Source organism: Manacus candei, unplaced genomic scaffold (genome assembly GCF_025592945.1).
Source record: "Manacus candei isolate 608988 ecotype Guabito, Panama unplaced genomic scaffold, ASM2559294v1 h1tg000034l, whole genome shotgun sequence".
Taxonomy (NCBI): Eukaryota; Metazoa; Chordata; class Aves; order Passeriformes; family Pipridae; genus Manacus; species Manacus candei.
The window spans coordinates 11,755,567-11,780,414 of NW_026138082.1; the positions used below are offsets into that span (position 1 = coordinate 11,755,567).

General features: G+C 37.3%; 1 protein-coding gene across 1 annotated transcript; it reads left to right on the forward strand.

Annotated features, from left to right (window-relative positions):
• The first annotated feature begins 263 nt into the window (after positions 1-263).
• Positions 264-24,405, forward strand: HDAC2 (histone deacetylase 2). Its single transcript, XM_051792207.1, has 14 exons — positions 264-443; positions 7,628-7,740; positions 8,061-8,178; positions 9,104-9,178; positions 9,486-9,624; positions 11,515-11,656; positions 15,985-16,077; positions 16,177-16,285; positions 17,719-17,859; positions 19,647-19,755; positions 21,858-21,988; positions 22,869-23,024; positions 23,766-23,823; positions 24,024-24,405. The coding sequence occupies exons 1-14, from the start codon at positions 392-394 to the stop codon at positions 24,052-24,054; spliced, it is 1,467 nt and encodes a 488-aa protein (XP_051648167.1). The 5' UTR covers positions 264-391; the 3' UTR covers positions 24,055-24,405.
• Positions 24,406-24,848: the final 443 nt, after the last annotated feature.

Genomic DNA, 24,848 nt, shown 5'->3' on the forward strand with positions numbered 1-24,848 from the left:
CCCAAATGCCCGCGGGGGACCGTACCACTGAGCACCGTGGGGGTGGACGAGGAAAGAGCCGCCTCCAAGAGTTCGCTTATGAGGAATCCCCGCTAGCTTCTTTCCTCAGCTGTGCGTGTATGTCTACATTAGAGCAGCAAGAAGAAGGCGGCGGGAGTCCGTGCTCGCTCTCGTGCGTCCTCTTCGCAACCTTCTGTCCCTCGCCTACCCCCGTCGGCGGCGGATTGGGCGCGCTCCACCAGCGGCCCCTCCCGCCGGCCCGGCCCGCTCCCGCTGCTGGCGGTCCCGGCGCCGCGAGTTCCCGCTCTCCCGCCCCCTCCCACCCTCCGAGCCGGCCCCGCGCTCTCCTCGGCCTCCCGCTCCCTGCCCTCGGCCCCGGCGCGGCAGCCCTATGGCGTACAGTCAGGGCGGTGGCAAGAAGAAAGTCTGCTACTATTACGACGGTGAGCAGGGCCGGCGCGGGAGCGCGTGTGTAGGAGCGGGGGGTGCCCCTCTAATGGCCGCCCGGGGCGGGCTCTGCCCCCGGGCCCCGCCGGCACGGGCGTCCCTTCCCCATCGGGAGGAGATCCCCCCCGTCCCGGCACCGTGGCAGCTGGGGTTCCCCGCCGTACCCCGCTCCCGAGCCCGGGGCCGCCGGGCTGGGGGCGGCGGAGGGGGGGCTGCGGGTGTTGGTGCGGGGCCTGCCGGGCCCGGTGGTGAGTGCTGTGTGTATTGTTAAACACACCCCTACCCCCCCAGAAAAAAAAAAAGGAAAAGTTGAGACACTCCCCTCTATCCTCTGAGCACGGAGGCGTTGGAGTAGCTGCCTTGTCTGGCTCCTCCTCTGCAAAGAAAGTCCAGGCCATGTGTAGCTCCGGCACCTGGTGATTGTTGGGCTGAGGCCTTTCCCTTTCTCTGGCTTTCAGACCGAAGGGTGGGGTGCCGAGGGGTAGGGGGACTCTGCCCCCACCAGTTCCCCAAACTGTGGTCGCATCGGAGCAGAGGTCTGGCTCCCACGAGCTTGCCTTCCTGAAAAACGCAAAAAGTTGTGTGCGTAGGTGTTTAATAGTAGTGAAATTTTAGTTGCTTGCAGGCCTTCTGAATTTGCACGCTTGTCTGGTGGGGACACAGGGGATTGTGATCTGTGTTGCCAGAAACGGCGAAGAAGTACGTGAAGCTTGTGCTTGGTTTCAGATTTTTGCAGCAACTTATTTGAGGTTTTCTCTGGCCAAAGGGGCAAGAACTTTTTGTTTTCTTCTTGAGCTTCAGTTGGTTTATTCCTTTTTGTAAGCTCGTTGGTTAGATTAGTTAAGAGATTTTATTTTTTTTTTTTTTAATTGCCTCCTATTGTAACAATTCTGTGCAATGGCATCTGAGACTGATCTTGATAGTAGCCAGGAAACGGAGGTTGAGGATGTTTGGCCATAGGGCTTTGGTGTTTTCACCATTTTGGAAATGAAGATGAGTGGCTAAACCCACTAAGATATCAAAGATGTCTGTTGCTGTAGCAAATCTGCTATTCTTTAAAAATGGCAGATCCTGTGGGGCCTGTCTTGGCTTTTTTTTTTTTTTTTTTAACCACACTAAAGGAGGCAGAGTGGTGGTTGCCGCCCCCTTCTCTTTGTTGCTAGCTCTGGTTCTTTGTTCCGCCTAAAGGGGAAAGGAGGCCCCTGTTAGGGATAATTTTGGTGAAGCTGGGATCTTACTTTTCCTTGGGAAGAGGAATCACTTTTCACCTTGTTGAAAGAAAGACAGCAGTGATAGTTTAGAGGCTTTCTCTCTGCAAATGTTTGCTTTTTTTTTTTTTATGAGTTTGCTCTTTTTTTAATTAAGTCAAATGGCTATAGTTTACTAGATATTGATATACTCAGTTTTCCTGTGATCCCTGAATTTTGATACTCGATGCCAAGATTAGATTCACATTAACAGCCAAAAAGCTGTGCTAGTAAAGAGAGGGGAGAAACTGGAAGAGGAAGAAGTTTGGAGGTGGCAGGATAATGGCAACTTAAGGCAGTTGAAGCTCATATGTTGCTTGAATATGTAGACTAGGATAAAAGCAGTTAATAATGTAGAGAAAATAGGATCTGTGGTGAAAGTGACTTAAAATAAATGCTTTATATATGACAGAAAGAGCTTTAGAATACTTCTGATGTCTCATTTAATTGCGAAATCAACAGTTATTTTACATGTCTTTTGGAAATAGAGTTATTAGAAGAAATTTTAGAGTTAATACATGCAGTAAATATTCCTGATGCTAGTGTGGGGTTCATCTCGCAATTCTGAGTGTTTTGTAACTGTATTGTACCAGCAAAGTCATTGAATCACAGCAAAGGGAGTATTTGAAGCCCTAAATAACCCAAAACAAAAAAAATGCAAATGTATCTCAAGCACACAGCTGAGATAGTGGTGTATCTCTAAAGGCATGTCATAATTGAAGTAAAATACCATTTTTTTTCATAATTAACCCTCCATACATACTTTTACTCTCTTTCTTGCAAAGTATACACTAAAAAGTGTTGAAAAGTTCTAGAAGCATATACCCTTATCTTCTGAGATGCAATAAATTTCTCCATGCTTTTTGTGAAACTCAGTGTGGTTGTCATCTAAGACTGCTTTTTTAAATTAACTTGTGTATACTAAGTTTAAAAAGTGCCAAGTTTTCTCAGTGTGTTGCTGTTAACAGTTTTTTTTGATAATTAATACTTTTAATAGCCTTCATACTGTACTCAGAACGAATGAACTTTAAGTAGACAAAGGTTGATTTCATTACCCACAGTTTGCTTGTAATAGACAGCCAACCACATCCAGTTTCTGGAATCTTCCTTGCTTGTAATTGTGTTCAAGTCAGGAATTTCATTTAAATTTGAGCCAGTATACTACAGGAAGAACTAAAAATCTACAAATTAAAATACTCTGGTGATCTTATTTGAAATATTTTTAATACGTGCTTCTAGTCTTAGTATGTGTATGGCCTTAGCTTAGCAAAGAGTGTTCCTCACGCTGCCTAGAACCATGCTAGATACGGGAGGATATCATAGCTTTTATTTTAGTCTCTTACCAAGTACCTTCAGGTTGTTGTCATGGTCTTGCAACATTGTGGCCCGGGTAGCTCAGCTCTTCCTAGGTAGGTATATGTATTGTACAGTTGACCATAGCAAGGGACCCAGATGGTCTTTCCAACTCTGTGCTCCTGTACAGCAAAGCACAGTTCTAGAGAATCACGCAGCAACTCACATGGTTACAGTGAGTGAATGTGTTTATTCCATGCCAGTGCACCAGCAGTATTGTTTAGATCTCTGCTTGTGCAGAAGTTAGTGTGGGTGTTCAAAAGGCTCTACCTTCATGAAAAATTTGAGAGATCTGCATCAGAGTGTGGTTGGTTCCACCCATAAAGACAAGACTAAACCTGTTTTAGTAGGGCAGTATGCTGCTGTAGTTGGACATTGTTTAAGTAGCATTTCTAGTTAAAGCTTACATCTGCAGATAAAATTAACTTAAACTGAAGTGTTTTCTGGAAATTCATCAATAGTTTGTGCAGTGGCTTCCAAACCAGGTGATGATGTCCAGCCTCTGCTCAGGGTTCAAAAGTCAGAGCTTTGCTAGTCTTCTGCTGTTGGCTTAATTTTAAAAATAGAATAAAATGCCCAGCCTTTCAGATACTAGTGCAGTAATTTTAGGCCTGTTTGAATAGCTGTTTGTTTGATGGTCTTTTTTACATTCATCTTTACGTGAGTTTACCTCTTACTATCGCTGAAGTCAATTCAATGTAACTACTGCTATTAAGATATTTTTTCCACGTGGTTTCCATTTTTTCAATTAGGTTTCTACTCATAGTGCAGTTCTGAAATACCTCATCATTCATGGCAACTAAAAATAAACAGCAATGTGGTTGTGTACATAACAGTTTATCTGTTCAAAGTTACGAAGTAATGTAACTTGCAAGTTGCAAAGTAAAAAAACAAGCATAAATGTCATATCTTGCCTCTATTCAGGCACTTAAGACTGCTTTGTAATGGGTAAATTTAGTGGTGTTAATTTTCGGTATATCATGGTAACTGGAGAGACTCTTTTGGGCACATTGCAGCATGTAGTTGCTCGGTTGTATGTTTTTGGACACAATTGAGGTTCCTTTAGGACATGTAGCCTCTTGTATTTTTCTGTGTGTTAGAATATTATCTGTAGGCCTTGCTAAAGTCTCAGATAGAGAAGTGGGTGTCTAAAACTTATGTTCATCGAAGGAATCAGTTTATTTGTTAGCGCTCTTCATTTTGGTGTGTAACTTGTACGAATTTAGAAACAATTTTTTTATATATATATATTTGAACTTAGGATGTGACAGTGTATGTAACAGTCTTCAGATGGGTCTTCTGGTCACCTGTTGGTGTAATATTTTGCATCAGGTGCTGAACAGTACAGGGCAGTAAACTCATACTAGCATTAAATGGGCACTTGGTTTGTGTCTTTACTTAAGGACTCAACTTTTCAGAGATTATGTGTTGCTACTTCTCAGTGAGAGCCATTTAACTGACATTTTTACTGATATAAAACAGTAAATTTCAGTTTTCAAAGCCTTGTTGTGAAAGACTAATAGATTTGCAAACTTTCTACATATACTACTTTGCATTTTTTCCCTCCACTTCCTCATTCAATTTTTCTTTTGCACCTACTGTATGTGCCCACACTGGTAAGATATATAAATATGCTCATAACACTTCTGTATGATTTTTACCTTTGTATTAATAAGTTTAAGGTCAAGTACTCGTATTATCTGCAGTAATAGTCTTGTGTGCTTGGCCTCTCCGTACCATTTCTCTTATATAAGCATACCTCAGTCAGAGTTGGGCTGGTACGATGTGCAGAGCTTTTTAGCTCCATTAGTGAGGGCAGTGTCCCATCCTCACACACACTAGCACTTGGTACACATCGCTTTTCTCCCCTAAGTGCCCCAATAAGGCTGTCACATATGAAGAAGAGAGACATAAATTTCAGGATCAGTGGATGAAGTGTTTGTACCAGGAAGCCACCTTCTTTTTCAATGGGCAAAGGAGGAGAGACTTTTGACACCTTTGCCTTCATCACAGGATGATGAGTCCAAAATGGGTCCACTTCGTTGTGTGATGTTAGTTGAAAATCAAGGTGCTAATGAAGAAAAAGGAACTTCTTGTGTATCTTTTCCTTCCCCACCCTTGCCTACATAGACATTACTACCGTCCCTTGAAACTTGATGGACTTCTTGTCCATATGTTTGATTTTTTTTTTTAATGAGGCTAATACCAAAACCCTTTTTTGTTGGTGATGCTGAGACCTGAAAGATATAAGTGGTATTCTATTGTTTGTTACTGAAGTATATTATATTGATATCTATTGCTAGTCACTACTGCTGGCCTCTAATCTGGAAGGATCAATAAGCTTCTGCCAGATACTCACCCACAGATCTTCTGTTTTATTAAATAAACTCCCATTAAATTTACCAGTGTGCCAATTGTTTTAAAATTCTCTTTTCTGGTAAAAAATAAAGTGATAGCTAAAAAGTATGCTTAATTTATTGATTTGTTTATTTAAGTGTCTGCTGCAGTGTATGGTATATAGACTATGCATAAATTTGAATCTTTTTAGTTAAATAATTGCAGTATATTGAAGGATATGTTGCAATTTTATTTGGGAAACTTGTTAATTTTATTTTTTCTCTATTACATATGGGAAAAGTAATGGATTCTACATTATACGTAAGATACAAAATAATTCTTGTCTGCTTCCCTATCCATCAGCATTCTGAGTAAAATGTCAGTGAGGACTATATAAGCTGAAGTAGTTTAAAAATGAAGTGGCCTGTAAAAAAACCCATTCTTTAAGCCCCAAATGCATTTGGAATGAAGTTTCCTCAAAAGCATCATATTACTTATAGTCACTATTGTCTTAAAAATTTCAATTTAAGCTCTTACTAGCTTGAAGTTTTTTTTAAATCTGGAACTTAACAGTAACTTCAAAAAACAAAGTAGAGCTAGTGAATTGTTGTTTTTCATCTTCTAGGCATTAGTTCCAAAGAGCTGAGAGAGATTTTTCCTAAACACTAAATATAAAAGGTATTCTTTCATAAAATGCTTGAAAATGTTTTTAACGGAAGGAAGGAGTTTGTTAATGTTCTTAATACCTTTTGCTCTTGATCTGCGTGTGACCAAACCTGCAGGCTTGCAATAAGTACCTGCAGACTCCAGGTTTTAGTAACTAACAGAAAGTGCTAACCTTCTACTTACGTATCCAGATTAGAAGGTCCAAGCTCTTCCGAGTTCTTAATGCTGAAACTTGGTGTTTCTATTGTTATGGGATGGCAAAGAGCTAGGTGTTGAGTGGTTGTCTTTCCAAATACCTTCTTGTTATGTTACATTAGATTGTATCTCTTTTCTTAAGTATTCTTACTCTCCTTGTCACTTTGAAAACTGAAAGCTTGAAGGATTTTAAAATGCTTTGAGACTTATAATCTTGCTGTAATACTTGTTTTTCTTGGTGGTTGATGATGCTACCTTAAGCTGACATTTACCCTTCCTCCACAAAGCTCATGCTGAAGAGGTGAAACTAAAGCTCTTTTTGTAGTGGTGCTGCTTCTTGCCTCTGACTGACAAAAATTGTAAAATAGTATGACATTGTGAAAATAGTGTTTCTTTTGTTCCCAGTGGACAAGGCAGAGCATGTTGAAGGATGTGAAAGAAAAGTAAAAAGTTAAAGAAGGTAAAGTTCAGTAATCCTATCGGGAAGTTTACTCAAAAAGAAGAGAGGTGCTGTTGTGAATAGTTGTTATAGAATTCTCCAGCTGAAAACCATTGACAACTGGACATAATTTTTAGGCTCATTTACGTTTCCAGAAACTGTTCTGTTTAAAATGGTTCATGTCTCGGGAATATCAGTGCTCAAAATTGGGTTGTCTATGTTCTAACAGTACCCAAGCTTGGAAGAAAACTTATTACTAGCCCATGAGACCAGACATTCTTTTCTTGGAAATGAGTGTCAAATTTGTTTTTTTAATTGTGTGTCTAGTTGCTTTTCAATTTGATAGAGCCAGGATAATCTGGATTACAAGGTTCTTGTTAAACTGCTGTGGATCTCTAGCAGCAAGTGTCCGGGGAATGTTTGTGCATGTGGTTGCCACAGTGGATCTGAAGCTGACTTCTGTAATGTTAACTGCTAGTATTAGTAGTTCAGGACAGGCTGAGGATCTTAAAATCAGCTCCTGCAAAATGGTAGGTTTTACTACAGCCTCTGTTGTGTCATTATGTGGCAATGTCATCAGTAGTTTCTACTTCCTTGTTAATTCCAGTTCTGTTTCCCATTATTTATTCTTCAGTTCTGGCCCATTATTGGGCCGGAACGTCACTCTTGATTTGAAACCATGTCTTGTAGTCTTTGCTCTCTCACTGCTGTCTGCTTGTAGTGAAAATGTTAGATTCAGGCTCTTTTTTGCCCTCTGTGTCTTGTTTCTGACATACAACGGTTTGTTTTCCTTGTGGCCTTTTTGAAATAGACTGTACTCCCTTTATGGGGTTTGTTTGTTTTCTGGAATCGTACCTGTTTACTTATCTTCTGAGAATGATTCTTCTAAGTGGCAATGAAAACTTGTAATATGAATAGCTATTCTTTTGTGTAATATTGACAGGTGATATTGGAAACTATTACTATGGACAAGGGCATCCAATGAAACCTCACAGGATCCGAATGACCCATAACTTGCTGCTAAACTATGGCTTATACAGAAAAATGGAAATTTACGTAAGTATAAGCAATAGAATATCCACTGAAGTGTTTTTAGTTATTTTTAAAGATCTTGTCACACAAATGAGAGAGGTGAAAGTGGAAACAGAGAATACTTAGTGTATTCAGAGCTCTTTTACTTAAAAGTGAAGCAGTATTTAATGAAGTTGTGTATTCACAATGGAATAGCCTTTGCTTTTTGTGAAACAGCACTCTGTCACTTTAACTGTTTTCATTTCAAAGTAGGTGAGATTTCTTTCAAGTTACCTGTTTTAGCCAATTGTTAGCTGATTTTGCGGAGCGCTCTGATTATTTCTTTAATTTGTTCTTGTTATCAGCGACCCCACAAAGCAACTGCTGAGGAAATGACCAAGTACCATAGTGATGAATATATCAAATTTCTCCGATCAATAAGGCCTGACAATATGTCTGAGTACAGCAAGCAAATGCAGAGATGTAAGTGTCAACATTAGGCTAAATCTATGTGCATGTGCTTTGATGGTTAGCATTGTTTAAAGCTCAGTATTCACCAATACAGAAGTTAGAGAAATACTCTTAACAAGAGTAACATATGCTTGCCTTTAGCTACACTATTTTGGACTTTTCCATTAAAACCAGCCATGTTGGAAAAAATGTTCTTTAAGCATATGTAAGAATTTTTGCCTCCTCTTTCATAGGATGTATTCTAGATGTGAAATACTACTACTAATAATAAGGCTTAATGCATAGATTAAACTTTGTGTGAACTGTTTATGAAAGTGCGTTAAAATCTTTCTGAAAAAGAATGGCTTTTAGAATAGTAGAGAAGTAAAAATTAATGTGTTAAAGTGTGTTTAAGTCAAGAAAAGAAGTTATTCATTTCTCTTGGAGGGAGATAGTAAGAATTGTACCTTTTTCACTGTTCACACTTTCTGTTAATTTATTTTTCTAATTATAGGAATAGGCTCAAAGTGCTGTTAGGAATGCAGTTTGACAGCTATTATATAAATTTTAAAGGCAGTATTGTAACCTCTTTATGATGCTTTATTGTCAGCAAATTATTTTTCTAAGTAATTGTGCGTTTTTTAACATGACCTATGTTAATCAGCACTTCTTCAAAAATCTAAAAATCATCGAACTTCTTGTTAATGAGTAGACAAATCTTCCCACAGAAACTAAAAAGAATTAAAAAAAGAAAAAAATAAAAAAGAAGATAGTTTGAAGTCATCTTATACTATAAAGATTCTACATTGCTTTCAGTGTTTGAAATTTAGCCTGGCAAATGAAGTGGGGTGGGGGGTAAGTAGTTAAAATGCTGAATGAACTATGCATCTGTGTTATCCATGTATATATCAGTGCTGTTGGAATGGTGTTTTGAAAAAGTAATACATTTCTTACACAGTTAATGTTGGAGAAGATTGTCCTGTATTTGATGGCCTGTTTGAGTTTTGTCAGCTGTCAACTGGAGGCTCTGTTGGTAAGTCTGGGTTGTTTACCAGCTCTTTTGTAGCTTTAGTAGGTTTATGTCAGCAACTTAAAATTTTGATAGCGTATTTAAAACTCAAGCAAGTATAAGGGTTTTTTAATATATTTATTTATTATTTATAATATATCAGTTACAGACTGTAAAATATGAGTTATATTAAGTATCTGTGTTGATAGGAGATCAGTTCTAAGATCAGTTTATTTAAAAAAAACAAAATATTATTTCATGTATCAGATTTAAAGGCCATCAGAAATTTCTGACTCCCTTTTCTTTCATTCTTCTCTGTGTCTTTTTACAGCTGGGGCAGTAAAATTAAACAGACAACAAACAGACATGGCAGTCAATTGGGCTGGAGGACTTCACCATGCCAAGAAATCGGAGGCATCTGGTTTCTGTTATGTCAATGATATTGTGCTTGCCATCCTTGAGTTACTGAAGTAAGTTTGTGATGAAGATAAAATTATAGAAAGTGTCCAATTTAAGTATTTAAATGTTTTAAGATATGGATTGTAGTTATTTCAGTGAGTTTTCGTAGCCCATGTTGAAATTCTGCAGTTTCAATTAAGAAGGCTCCAATCTCTGCCTGGTTTGGCTTCATCAGGATGTTCAAACTTAAATACAGGCAAGCTGAAAAGTTAACTAGTAGGAGATAGGTTAAAAAGAGATACTTAGAAATAATTCTTTATGCAGAGGATAGTGAACTTCTGGAACTTGTTGCCACAGGAGGCTTAAGGAAGCAGACAGCGACAAGGTTCAAAAGGGATTAAACGTAATCATGGACAAGAGATCTGCAAATGGATGTTAAAGATCCAAGCAACAGTGCACCATGTAAAACACCATGTGCTGTAAGTCTAGATGGTGGGGAAGTACTAGAGTAGCAGAATTCAGAAAATGGATAGGCTTATTTGCTTTCAGGAAATATTAATCTTCTCAGGGGGACAGAATAGTGGGCTAGATCGATCACTACCCTGACCCCTTAGGGCAGTCATTGTGCTCATAATCTTACATCCATGTGGTTTCACAATATGCCTGCCTGTTTCCTATCACTTGAGTTGTTTCTAACCAAACAGGAATGTTCAGGGTAGATCATGCACTGAGCTTTCCTGGATTATTACATGAATTAATGTGGCTGTTATGAATAAATAGTGAAATAACAGCTGTGCTTCTGTGACTGCAAAATAAAAAATGAGGAGTAATGAAAAAGTGATCGTATAATTAACTTCAAGCAGTAATGTTTCACTAAAATTCCAAATCCTGAATGTTGCTTTTACCACTTCAGAAGACTGTATCCCTTCTAATAACACATAAATATCATTTATTAGAAGAAATATTCTAGGTATTTGATTCTTGTGAATGGAACAGCTGAGTTTGCTGGTGAGGAATGGGGGAAGCAGCTGTAATCTGGAAGTTTAGAGATGGAAAAGGTTTCTAAAGAGACTAAATAATTAGACACACTTTTTAATGTGCAGCATATATTCAGGAGCTATCTGTGCAATCTATGAAAAGTGATATGATTTTCTGTGGTCCAGTCCTCAATTTTTTAGCTTAATGTGAATGTGAAGGAAGGAATCTTGCAAATAGTTATAGGTTATGTAACCGTAGGAGACTGTCCCCAAAATTATGGCTGCTCAGACTCATATTCTATAGTACTGCACAAAGCATGATGAAAATGCATCTTCTGATGTTGACAGACTTTGTTCTTTATTAGAAAACATAGAGTTTAAGGGTCAATACTGTTTTCAGTACTCTGAGGCTTCAAACCACGGGTTTCTTTATCCATCTCAAATGACCTGAAATTTGCAGTATTTAAGGAAATAACAGTAGTGTAATAAATTTTTGCAAATAGAAAGTGTGATACACTCGAAAGTAAGAATGTCCTTATATTTACAAGCTGGAGAGGTGAAGAAGAAAAGTCAATGAAAAACAAGTATTTAATTTATTTTTTGAGGGCTTATGGAACACAGACTGTTGATAATTATTGACAAGGCAGAAAGAAGTGTCGTGTGAAAGGGGTGAATTCAGCAGATGTGAACAACAAATGCTGTGAGCAGAAGCACAAGGTATAGCTTCTACAGAGTGAGATGAGTTGGGGTAAATACTAGATACGTTACTTATTTTGATTAAGATAAACTTAATAATGTTGCTATTCATACTGGACTGAGAATTCTGAGAGGATATGGTTGCCTCAACCAAAATCATCAACATGATTGTAATCTTGGATTTTAATGTCTGGTTGTGGGTTTTTTCACTAGTTTTTTTCTTGTTCGGTATCAGTCTATTATAAATATAAGAGATAATGATGATTTCTCATGTTATTTTCTTTCTAGGTATCACCAAAGAGTGTTGTATATTGATATTGATATCCATCATGGTGATGGTGTTGAAGAAGCATTTTATACCACAGATCGTGTCATGACAGTATCATTCCATAAGTATGGAGAATATTTTCCAGGCACAGGAGACCTTAGGGTAAGGTTAAACATGAAATTTCATTGGTGATAAATTCTCTCTTACTCTCTTCCTTGTAGATACTGTTTTAGCACTAGGCTACAATAACTATGTCGAATAATGGTATACAGCAGTAAGTTTTCAGAAAATTTGTCGGTCTAGAGTGATAGATTTGTTAAGGAATCCTAGGAAAAATAATACAGGATAGTGGGGAATTCTAAGTGACATCAACACCTTAATTTCTGGATAAATTGGCTGAAATTTTTTGTTCAAATATCATTAGTTTAATGCACTCAGATTTTGGAGATGTTTCTAAGAAGACAGTCTGGTATATTTATAATTATCTATGCATTTCAGTTCTGCATCTACAGTGAAAAGTAACTGTTTGGAGATCACATGCCTTCAAAACTTATTTCAGATTTTAGAATAACACATTTCACACCTTTAATAGTCACAAAGCTTCAGTTGCAATTTAAATTTACTGTGTTCTATTTGCCTAGTAATATGAGTTGGCTCATTTTTGGAATATTTCTTATGTCATGAAGTTTGTTTTGAATTCTCATGATGCTCACTACCTAAGAACTTTAGCATGCCCCACAAGCAGTTATGTAGTGAGCATTGTAGCAGCCTGAGGGAGGGAGCATTTGCCTGTGAAGAATTATCATTTGAGCTGTTGTAGAATCTCTGGCAAAGCTGAGAATGGAAACCCAGTTTTCCTGGCCTTTCATATTAATTTTTAATCATTCCTCATGGTAGACTTTTGTCTATTAGAAGAGGAAATTGTTTTACTTCACAACTTGAAAGAGTATTTCAAGTATTAGGATTAATATATTCCTAACTTCAAACTCATAAATTAAACCTGTTTTATCAGAGGTATTCTCAGGATAAGTTGCACCTCTCGTGTTAGGAACTTTGCACATCAGTTTATACATAGAGTTAGAAACATTTTTAAAAATTGTAAGCAGTTTTGAAAAGTTGGCCTACAAAAATGGTGTGCTGGAAACAATTCACTGTTTTTCTACTATCTTTAAATTGATTCATGAGATACAAATGTTTGTGTTTTGGCTAACACTCCTGAAATGTGTGCTTTCCAGTGCGCTGATCGTACCCAGAGGACACAGGAGTACGTGAAAGTTGAGCTTTAACCCAGTGGGATGCTAAGCATTCATTTCAGTGTGGTTGTTGGAGCTGAATGTTATTATGGCTGTTAGATTCTGTTAAACTGTGTTCTAAATTGATTTCAGTAGAAATCAGGTTAGAGTTTTTATCTGTGTGGTTTAACTTGACTGGCCACAAGGTGGTAGTGGTGCTTCAAAGAAAAAGCAGCTCAGACCAGGATGTTTATCATGACAAGCTGTTGTTGCTGAATTTGGCTAGATTTTTTTTTTTTTTTGAAGGGCTAGATATGTTGGCTTTTTAGAAGCAGCACTTCCCGTTGACAGAGAAGTTTATGGACTCTTCACCTCACCACACCCAGAACAAAGAATTTAAAGATAACACAGTTGAAATAAATAGAAGAATATTGTCTGTTATTGGTTTTTTTTATTTTTTGGCACAGTGTCAGTGACAAACAGTACCTCAGGCATGGTAACTTTTATTCTGCACTGCTAGCTAGTATTTTGAAATGATTGTTTTCTTCATACGGTCTTTAGCAGGCTTTATTGCAATAATTACATCCCCATAGGAAAAAAATAGCTTTTCCCTATGTCCAGAGCTTGAAAAGCTAATAGAACTAAAGGGAGAACTAATTCTCTGAAAAGTCAGTATTCCTTCTGGAGGCCAGTATTGTGCTGCTTGCTTCTGCCTAACTTGATCTGCCATTGGTGGTTATTTTTATCAACTTTAACAGCCAAATCTTATCTTTCTTTTGGTCAGTAGCATGTTTCCCAGCTTGTTTCTGTCATTCTTTAGTTGATCTAGATTGCTGATCAGGTTACACTTATTTGATTCAGGAACGTCATGTCTCATAATGATTTTGTAATTGCTGCTCCATCAGCGTAGCTGAATCTCACTGAGATTTTCTAGTTCATCAGCATTCATCCATTTTCTACTGAAGGTATTGTTCAGTCTAAACTTCCAGTGTCCTTAGTAAGTTATTTGACCTTGTACACATCTTAGATAATAACACTAATTTTGTCATTTATATACATGGACAGATAAGTTGCTTTGCAGAGAGGCCCAGGTCGAATGAGTCAGCTTGATCTGTAGGTGAATGGGAAGCTACCAGAATGCTATATTGTTTCTTTAGTCTTTATATCCACTGCAAGTATCAGTTACAGAAAACATCTGTTGAGTAGCTCAAGCAACTACTCTGTTTAGTGGGAAATAGTGTGAACATTTGACTTTGCTGTATTTTAGGATAAGATGAATTTAATGATTTCTTTTTTTTTTTTTAATCTGTAAAGCAAGGCAAGAGGAGAAATAACCCCATGAACAGGTTAGGGGTTGACCTGCTGGAAAGCAGCTCTGTGGACCTGGGGTCCAGGTGGACAAGTTAACTGTGATCCAGCAGTGTGCCCTTGTGGCCAAGAAAGCCAATGGTGTCCTGTAGTGCATCAGGAAGAGTGTGACCCAGCAGGTCAAGGGCAGTGATCCTTCCCCTTCTACTGAGCCCTGTTGAGACCACATCTGGAGTGCTGTGTCCAGTTCTGGGCTCTCCAGTACAAGAGAGACATGGAACTCCTGGAGTGGGTCCAGTGGAGGTCAACAAAGATGATGGAGGGACTGGAGGATCTCTCTTATGAGGAAAGGTTAACAGAGTTGGCCCTCTTTATCCTGGACAAAAGACAACTGAGAGATCACCTCATCAATGCTTACAAATATCTCAAGGGCAGGTGTCAAAAGGATGGGACTTGCCTCTTTTCAGTAGTGCCCAGTGAGTGAATAAGAGGCAGTGGGCACAAACAGAAACACTTTGAGGGTGACAAGAGCACTCTAGTAGTCCAAGAAAGTTGTTGGGTCTCCCGGATATACTGAAAACCCATCTGGGTGTGATCCTGTGAAACCTGAGTTATCAAGGGGTTGGACTAGATGAGTTCCAGAGGTCCCTTTGTCCGACCCTGACCATTCTGTGATCACCTCAGAAAATTCAGCATCTTAAAGCCTAGATTATTCACTTTGGGAGACTGTGGATAATTTATGCTTCAAATCATCCAGAGTTGCATTCAGCAGGGGTCTTCAGTGTCACTAGTCTTGCAATACTGTATGAAATATGAATAGTGTTCTGGTGACAATGAAAGTCAACTGTTAGCCCTGTGTTTATGTTTCATTGGGCCATTTGTTGCCCTCCCCACGTCCATCTGTTTCCCCTCACCCATTCCAGTTAAAAATATTTACTGGAAGTGACACTTTACTGATGCATTTACTGCTAAGGAGGCGTTGTTCAGGAAGAGGGAAAAAGTCCATGACACTTACAGTAGGTAGTGTTGAGAAGTTTAGTATTTGTATTGCTGGGTTATCCTACATATGACTTGTAGCTTTTCAAGGATATATTGGACCTGAAATGCAGATCTTTCTGCAGAGCTGCTGTTTGATAATAGTTTACAGCCATACTGAACAGATCAATTCTCACTGTCTGCTCCACTACACCTTTATTAGTGGCAGAAAACTGCTCTATAGACTGGAGCAGTTTTCTGTCACCAAAACAGATTTCTGTCTGTCTTGGTGATGAAATAAAGGGAAGAAATGCAAATGTGGGTCAAGCAGAGATCTTTGTGTGGATGGATTCAGGGTGTATTCACTTGATTATTTTTTTTGCAAAGAACTTTTTCTCTTAATGCATATGTTATCTAGGAAAGCTGGTAGGATAAGCTACTGAGGTTCCTGTCTTGACACCTGATGGAACTGAGAATAATCTACAATTTCTTTTTTGTTTGTTTGTTTAAAAAGTCTCAGTTTCTTCAAGGGCACCTGTAAGTGGCCTCAGTTTGATTTTTCTTCGCTCCCTTATGCTGCAGCTGCTTCCTCATCTTATGTTTGGGGCAAAATAATATGGTTTTAAAAACCTCTTTAAGTCCAAATCTTCTATACAACACTGAAAACATGCTTATCACGTTGCTCTTCTTGGTTTTCATACTTGCTTTTGTTTAACTATTTTTACCAGAGTAGACAGTTATGATTTGTCTTTTTGTCTTAATCTTTGAATTAAAAAATTGAGTGTGTTTTTGCTATTTTAGTCTTAGTGTGTAACTCCTGCACTCCAAAATGGTTTTATGGGAAAACATGAACCAAGTAAACTTTGCCTCTTACTCCTCACAGATATATATAATGATAGCTCAGCAGATTTGTGTAGATTTTTTCCATGATAACATTCTGTGTTTGTATTAAAGTATTGTCATCTTTGCGTATAGGACATTGGTGCCGGAAAAGGCAAATACTATGCTGTCAACTTTCCAATGAGGGATGGTATAGATGATGAATCATATGGGCAAATATTCAAACCAGTGAGTACTTTTTTTGGTTTTAATCTCTCTGCAAAGATGCTAGTTTGATTTTATTTTCATAATGTCAGTTAATGACTTGCTATTTTATATCAATTGTAGATTATATCCAAAGTAATGGAGATGTACCAGCCCAGTGCTGTAGTATTACAGTGTGGAGCAGATTCGCTGTCTGGTGACAGGCTGGGATGCTTTAATCTTACTGTTAAAGGTAAACAGAAAAGTGTCTGTTTGTCATCTGTAACTTTTTACTTACTAGAAACCTCTACCCCTCATACTGTTTTTTGAGACACTTGCATGATGAGGACTGGAGTCACAAAGATTTTGTTCATTAATGTGATTAATCACCTCTTTCTTTGCTATACAGGGGTGGCCAAAAGAAACCCAGAAGTTGCCTCTTTCTTTCTGTCCATCTAAAAAAGTTAAGAAGCTTGGTTTTCCATGTGCTTCCTAGCCACTCAAGTGATTCCCTTTCTTCTATGTACAGGCTTTCTATAGCTTTAAAGCAGCATCCTGGAATGACAGGACAACAGTTGTCTGCAACGCAGACAGTGATGGGCAAATAACAAAACTAGTTAGTAGTCCACTTAGACTACAGATGTTAAACATAAAACACCTTGTTGGGTGTAAAATAGCTATTACTGAAATGAGAAGACTCTCTGCATTGTTAAATTTATAGTGGTGTTTGTTATACTGAGTGAAATGTTTACATTAATTTTTATTAATTTTCATAGAATTACTGTATTTTAGGATTACTTAAATTTCTATCCAAAATTGTGATTCTCAAAATTGGGATAAGATGTTAATTTAGCAAATAGCACAAATGTTACTGTTATTATTATCATTTTATTATTATTTATTTAAGTGACAAAATATTAAATGTATGTTGAACTTTTGCTAAGCCTTGAATCCAACCTATTGGAATCATTCATTTTCTGGATTTTCTTGTTTTTATGGGGTTTCTTTAATGAGACAATTAAGAGTTTTGTAGGCAACAAAATGCAGTATAGTATCTGTTGGGTCTGCAGTGTTTCAGGGTTCTTTTCTTGATTTGCACCAGGTGGCAAAGCTACTTCAGTTGCCCATACAGCTCAGATTTTTTTCCATCTTACATATCTTGGAAACCAAGAGAGCTGCTGCCTCCTACAGATGCCTTTCAGTATGCTGTATCTCCCTGGAGTGTGTACTGTCTTGGCACCAGTTCACTCTGTAAGCAAGACTTAGCAACCTCTAATACAGGTTCAAATTTAGAAGTAGAAAGGACCAAGTACTGATTTTGTTTTCCCTTTTTCCCCCATTGCATTTGATTGAGAAATTGTCCCTAGATTTGTCATTGTGTATGACATGAGTTATGAAAAGACAAAACACTGAACATTCTAAGATCGTTTCAGAGCAACAATAGACCATCATGCATCTCTGAAGACTGGGGTGGATGATGTTCGTTGTGTTTTGTACATTTCTCATCTGTAGGTCTTGACTTCTTGTGAGGTTGTGCTTAGCTCTAGGGGGAGACAGTTCTGTTTGAATCAATTCAGTCCTTACTTGTTGAGTGTGACTGCATATGTCTGATTAAATAGTTCATTATATATTTTTCTGTTCAATAGCTATTTTGCATATATTGTCAACTCCCTTTTTGCTTGACAGGTCATGCTAAATGTGTGGAAGTTGTAAAGACTTTTAACTTGCCGTTGCTGATGTTAGGAGGAGGAGGCTATACAATTCGTAATGTCGCTCGATGCTGGACATATGAAACTGCTGTTGCCTTAGATTGTGAAATTCCTAATGGTAAATATTAATATTCAAATTAATATTTTATTAAGAAATAATCATGGCAGATTTTAAGTGAACAGATAGCAGATATGTCTCTAGACAGCTCTAATGCATCAGTGTAGAATAAACTATGTAGAAAGTTATTGTTAGGATTTAGCTAATAAATTTTCAGTATCTTATGCACTAAATAAACATAAGTATTTGGGACTTTTTTATGCCTCAGCAAGAGCTTTAAGTGAGTGGATCATTTTTTGAAAATTCGAAATGTAAAACTTACGAAACCTTACTTGTAAGTACTTCTAGTACAAATATTATCAGTATGATAGAATATGTACTGCTGCAACATGAACATGGTATTCATAAGAAATTAGCGAGTATGCAAGTGTCTGCTTTACATAGGAAAACTACTGCTTCTTCATTGTATCTGACTTAAAAGTAGCTGTGAAAGTATATGGACTTTCACTCTTCCATTTCACTCAATTTTGGCTATACAAGCTATCTAAAAAAATTTAAAACCAGTAATTTCTCTGAGGAAGATCCCCAAAGATCCTGTGCTCGCTTTGCTTCTGGCCAGATATGCTCTTGGACATGTTTTTGGAATGCCTTTTATATAAAATTGCTATTTGGACTGGTTTGTTGCACATCAGTCACTGGCATTTTCCATGATGGATCTCAGCTTTTGCTGATAAACTTCTGCTATTCATGTATCACTTGGTAGATTCAGTGTTTCAGTCCATTGAGTGGAATGCTGCTGTCATTGAGAAAAGACTATTTGGACTGTGCCTTTCAAGATATATATTTTCCATCTTTCTTGTCAACATATATTCTTTGTCAGTCGAAGCTTTTGAAGAGAAAGTAGTATTTCCTTATCTTGGGATTTTTTTCCCATTAGCATGCCCCTTTCAATGAATTATATATAGGCATATGAAGTTTTTTGGATTTTTTTTTTTTAATGTTCCTCTCAACTTTTTGTGTCCCTGTTATCTTTAATCTGTTCTGAGAAATAGCAGTGCATTTCTAAATGTTGCAATAGCAACTTAATCTTCCTGTCTGCTTTCTATCCACCTAACAAGATCTCTTATCCTGTAATAATCATAGATGAAGAAAGATAAAGGTGTCAATTAAAAATGGATTTCAGTGTCATATTTCTTAAGGGTTCTATGGGGTTTTTTAGATTTCTCTTAATTTGTCTGGAAAGATACAGTCATATTCAATATAAAATACTACTCTTGTCCTGGCTATCAAGTCTTCGTCACCTTCATTTTGGTGATTCAGTGTTCCAGTCAGGGGACCATTATCTGTGAAAATATGAAAAGTGGGTTAAGGGAGAAAACCGACAGACATGGGTAGCACTCAACCACTGTACAGCCCTTACCAAGGATATTGAATTAGCTGTGATCTTCAACCTAGTAATGGGTATTAAAAGTTTTACTGAAAGAATATTTTGAATTGTTCACTCAGACCTTTCAAACTGGACTAATTTTGAAAGCAGCTGCAAGAAATCGTCAGTTGATCTTCTTTCCTGCAGAAGTAGCATTTTTAATTATTTTATCAAATTTATTACTTATGTTGTTCTAATGTGTGATTACAGGAGATCTTTCACTTTGTGTTTTGCCACCAAATTTAAGTTCATTTATTGAATAATTTAGAGGAAAAACACTGAACAGTTCAGGTAATGCTCAAGTATTGCTTACCTGAATGCTTCAGGTGTGATAGTTCTCTAAGTAAAACTCTGTCAAATCTACTGTTGTATTTAAAATCTTTTTTGGATTACAAAGTTGTCTTGTTTTTTTGGTTTATAGAGTTGCCATATAACGACTACTTTGAATATTTTGGGCCAGACTTCAAGCTTCATATTAGTCCTTCAAATATGACTAATCAGAATACACCAGAATATATGGAGAAGATCAAGTAAGTAATGATTATCTTACCTATCAAGTAGGTCATGTGGATCATGCTTCTCCAGTAGCCTAATTGTTAGGCAGTTTTGAAAACTGAATGCCTTTCTCTGTTACACACTAAAAATAAGTACTGAATAGATTTGACATGTTTTTCATTTCTGTCAAAAGAGGGGTTTTTTGGAACTCTCTTTCTACAACAGTATGTATGCTTATGAAGTCCTGTGACTATAAATATGAAAATTTATGACCCAGCTTGAATTTTTACTATTTCCAACAACTAAAAAGATGACTATTTTTCTTGAGTTTCCATTCTAATTTTTTAGAAAGTTTATCCTGCCAGGAAGGAAGCTGGTGTGCCATGATGATCAGGATTTCTAATTCTCAGCCTTGTATCTAAATGTGAACTGAGACTGTCACTCTTTGTAGCTGTCAGCTATAAAAATAAAACGTCATATGTGAGCTTGAACATCCAAAACTGTGGAAAGACAATGATACGTGTGCAGGCAGTTAAATGACTGTGGTTTGACAAATCCACAAGGTTTGAGCAGTGCTCATTGCCAAGCTATGACGGGTATGTGTTTTTAACCAGTGCCACTTTTGATACTCCTCACATCTTGAAGTTTTGGTTGGAAACAAATATTTTACTTCAGGGATGGAGTAATGAATATGTACAATTGATTCTGTACTGACCTGACAGAAGATAATTGGTTAACCTAAAGTACTCTTTGCTTACCATGGTTTGTCCTTGCTCTGGGTTTAAAAAAATAAACTGCCATCCCTGCCTCAAGTTTTAACAGGCTGTTAACAGTGCACAGGAATTCTTTTGGTTACCAAAAATAGATGAATAAAGATGTGAAATTACCTGTATAAGTTTGCCGGTACTACTTTAACTTTTAAACTCTCATATTGCAAAATTCACCAAAGCAGTTAAAATACTAATTTTTGAAGTGATTGGTGAATAGACTGTGATGGGTATTCATAGCACAAATATATAAATCTCAATCAAATAAAAGGGTTTTTAATAATGTGCACGAGGGGAAAAAAAGCACACTTATTTTTCACTAGTATAATTGTACAGAATTTCTCTGTGGTAATGTAGTACTCCAGCTGGTGATCTGCCAGGCTCTTTGCTGTATGTTTTACATTGTTGAGCTTTTGTGGTACGAGTAGTCTGCAAAACTTGCTGCTGCATCCCTGGGTACAGATTGTATCTCTGTCAATAGAAAACACACAATCTCACATTCTTATACTAGCACCCACAAGGTCAGTGACCCCTCATTTCGGAGGACTCTCCTTCAGTTTGTTGTGTGCTTTCATAGAGACCTGGCTTTACAGAGCTCCCTGGATTGGTGAAACTACTGTGCCAGGTCATGTGATTTAAACAGAGGTAAAGACTGTAAAGATTCCAAAAAAGCACTAGTTGCCTCTTAACTCTTCAAATTCTGCAGAAGGATACTGACGTAGTTATTGCAAATGCTGATATTCGATGCTTGCCAAACCTTGCTTTCTACTTGCACTTTGGAATGATAATTTTGAGTCCCAAGAGAAACCAAGTGTCTTTCCTGCTCCTGCACATGGTGCTTGGAATGTGATGTCCATCACATCAGGTTGCTTAGACAGGACAGAACTTCTCTCTGTTCTCCCTAAAACAGACAGTAAGGAATCTTATCTGGATGGGTTACTTTTGATTCTGATGTCATTGCTGCACACAACTGGGAAGTCATCATGCTTCAAGTGTCTGACTTTCTTTCTAAGAAACTAGAAGGTAGTTTATTATCCAAGTTGATACTCTAGCTGATTATAGAGAAATACTGTTGCCAGTTCAGCACAAGTGGTGGTACTTGTGCTGACCCTGTGGGGAATTGAAGGTTGAATTAAAATAAGTATTTGAAAAGTACAAAGACAATGATATTCAAGTACACTGAGGACACTGATGATCTCATAGGGATGGAAAACTTTCTGAACTTGGCATGACATTTTTTTAAATTGAAAAATGAAACTGACTGAAGTGAAGCAGGTTAAATTTGAATGCAGAGTTTCCAGAACTTAATACAAAATTCAAGGAAATGTTACTTCTGTGAAGTAACAACTTTTCTTGTCTGTTACTTGCAGGCAACGCTTATTTGAGAATTTGCGTATGTTACCTCATGCACCTGGTGTACAGATGCAGGCCATTCCTGAAGATGCTGTTCATGAAGACAGTGGAGATGAGGATGGAGAGGATCCAGATAAACGCATTTCTAGTAAGAAATATCATTTCATGATAGAACATGTCAAAATATAGTAATTTTAGATTTAATTGTTCAGAACCTTAGGCATAGCAATGTGCAGTATTGGAAGACTGGCAGTTTTGTTTCCTACATAAAACATTTTGCCACTAGTCTACTAGTCTTGGTGGTTTTAAGGTGGTATCTGCAAATCTGAACCTGCTAAAGTGTCTAACGAAGCAGTGGAAGAGCATGGTTTTTTACATCCTATAAAACAGACTGGCAGTTTCAGACCTATAATAGATACTTCAGAATTCTCAATGAATTTTAACGAAAGAAATACAGTACCTTTTTGTGAATACTAAAAGACAGAAGCTGTGTCCCCCTTTGATGTAAAGTGACATACAGTGTTTAAGGAAAAAAACCTTTTATTTCCTTTTTTGATATGAGACATTTTTCCACATTTACAACACTACCCTTCACTTTGTTACCGTAACCTTTCTATGGACTTTGAGTTGTTCTTCAGCTATAGCCAAGGGTTTTCTGCTACATTTAACCTTTTTTGATGGTGATTGGAATAATTCTATAACCTCTTATTGGTGCTCTGTCCATTTTCTAAACTGTTGAAACCATAATGTTTTCTCCTGTGATTTAGTTTTCAGTGTTTGAAGTTTATTTGATACATGTTAAAATATTCCCCACTCTCACCCTGTGTCTCTGTAAAGCTATTTTCTGGAAGATATTGCTGAGAGACCCAGAGTATCTTGAAAAATAGTGTTTTAATCCATAATATAGTTCATCAGCATTAAATTACTGTAGTATGTTATTACTCATTCTTAATTTGGTAGGTTTTTTTTAATTAGGGCTGTTGTGATTGGACTTTATGATTAATTATTACCATAAATCTGAATCCTAGTTCGAGCATCTGATAAGCGCATAGCCTGTGATGAAGAATTTTCGGATTCTGAAGATGAAGGAGAAGGCGGACGACGAAATGTTGCAGATCATAAGAAAGGAGCAAAGAAAGCCAGGATAGAGGAAGACAAAAAAGAGACTGAGGACAAAAAAGCAGGTAGGACTCTGATGTGATTTCATCCTGTATTTAGAACTGCAGATGTCAGTCCTGCCAGGAGACAGATATTTTATCTGTTAATGGTTGATTAGCTGTTGAGATGATATATTTTTTCCATCATATTTAAGGCCTCTATTTTAAATTAATCAGTTTCAAGATACAACTATTCACACTAGAATAGTGTTTTCAGGCAAGGGATATTGCTCCTTCTCCACAAGCTTGAAATCTTAGAGCCAGAGATCTGTACTGCTCAGTGAAAATAGAGATAAGAGCGATTCTCACTTTAAATGTGTTGGACAAAGTACTTGTTCCTGTTTGCGTTTGTGGGGTGAGCCAACTAATTTTCTCTGAAACAGAAGCTGGATAGAGTTCTAGGGACAGTTTAATTCCAAGGACTCTTGATTTTTCTAAGAACAGGATACATCTTAAAGTTACAAGACTACCACAAAGAACTCATGGGAACTCCAGGTCTTATTACTGCATGCTGTCATTACGGCCAGTCAAGAGAGACCTTTCCTCGAGGCATTTTGAGTCACTTGGCATTGTGCCCAGATCCCTCCTTTGGAGGGATGTATTTAACACTGTATGTTAATATGTAACTAGTGAGTTCTTTTAAAAGCTAGTTCCCTCTGGCTAGAATTATATACAAAAAAACCCAACTTTGGTCATGCTGTTTACTTCTTAAGTATTTTAAGGCTTTCTTGCATCTTTTGGTATATTTAAAATCTCGTGATTTTTCAGATGTTAAGGAGGAGGATAAAGCCAAGGACAGCAGTGGTGAAAAGACAGACGCCAAAGGGTAAACACTAATTAATGAATGATGTAATCATTTTGAAGAGTGTTTATTAATTAAATCCATACTTTATAATATTTTAAATTCTGTAGAGATCACTTTAAGTTCCTCATAATGCTAAATATTTTAGAATCATGACTACTAATTCAAAATTGCATTTCTAAAAAAGTAAAACAACTTAACAGTTTATTTTTGCCTTTGTACAGAGCAAAATCAGAACAGCTCAGCAACCCTTGAACAAAAGATAGCCTCTCATCAGTTGCAGAACATAATACCAGAGTTGGAGAACACCTAAAAGGAGAAAACTTTTTGTATGAAGAGAGACTGCTGATTTCATTTTGTACTATTTGGCATGGACTGTATTTATTTTCAAATGGCTTTGTTCTGTTTTTTGGCAAGTTGTATTGTGAGTTTTCTAATTATGAGGCAGAAATTCCTTTCTTCACCATGCTTTATGTAATAGTATTTAAAAATGGATGTGAGTTATTATGTTAAATGTCTAAACTGATCTATTAAAGTAATTTGCCTTTCCTGAGCTGATTTTACCTTTTTTGTAATTTTATCTTTATTAAAAAAAAAAAAATTGTACTTGGTTGTCTTTTGTCCCTCATTGAACTACAAGGAAAAACTCTACTTAATTAAGCAGACTTGTACTTATCTATGAGTACCTAGTGAATATAAATGGACAGCTGGTGAACATGCAAGTTGAACTGTGTTGCTTTCATTGGCTCCACACATTTTGGTGTCTTCTGCAGGAGGTGTAAACACATTTGAGATTTGAATGGGCTGAACAAATGGGTGAAGGGATGTTGGAATAACATGGTTGCATGAACTCACGTTTTACTGTGAACATTTAGAACTGCAGTCACATGCCTTGTACTTTCCAAGAACCTTTCCCACCATCAGTTTCTATCTAAAAGACTGATTCATTTGCTGTTTGTGAAATCAGTATGTGGTCATATTCCAAAGCTTGCAAGATAAGAATTGAAAGTTTGGATTTAACTTGAAGCCCATTCCAATTTTTTTACAAC

Coding starts and splice junctions, on each gene's coding strand:
- HDAC2 (XM_051792207.1), top strand. CDS start 392: ATGGCGTACAGTCAGGGCGGTGGCAAGAAGAAAGTCTGCTACTATTAC. Junction 9,179..9,485: donor GTCAACTGGAGGCTCTGTTG/GTAAGTCTGGGT, acceptor GTCTTTTTACAG/CTGGGGCAGTAAAATTAAAC. Junction 23,025..23,765: donor GACTGAGGACAAAAAAGCAG/GTAGGACTCTGA, acceptor GTGATTTTTCAG/ATGTTAAGGAGGAGGATAAA.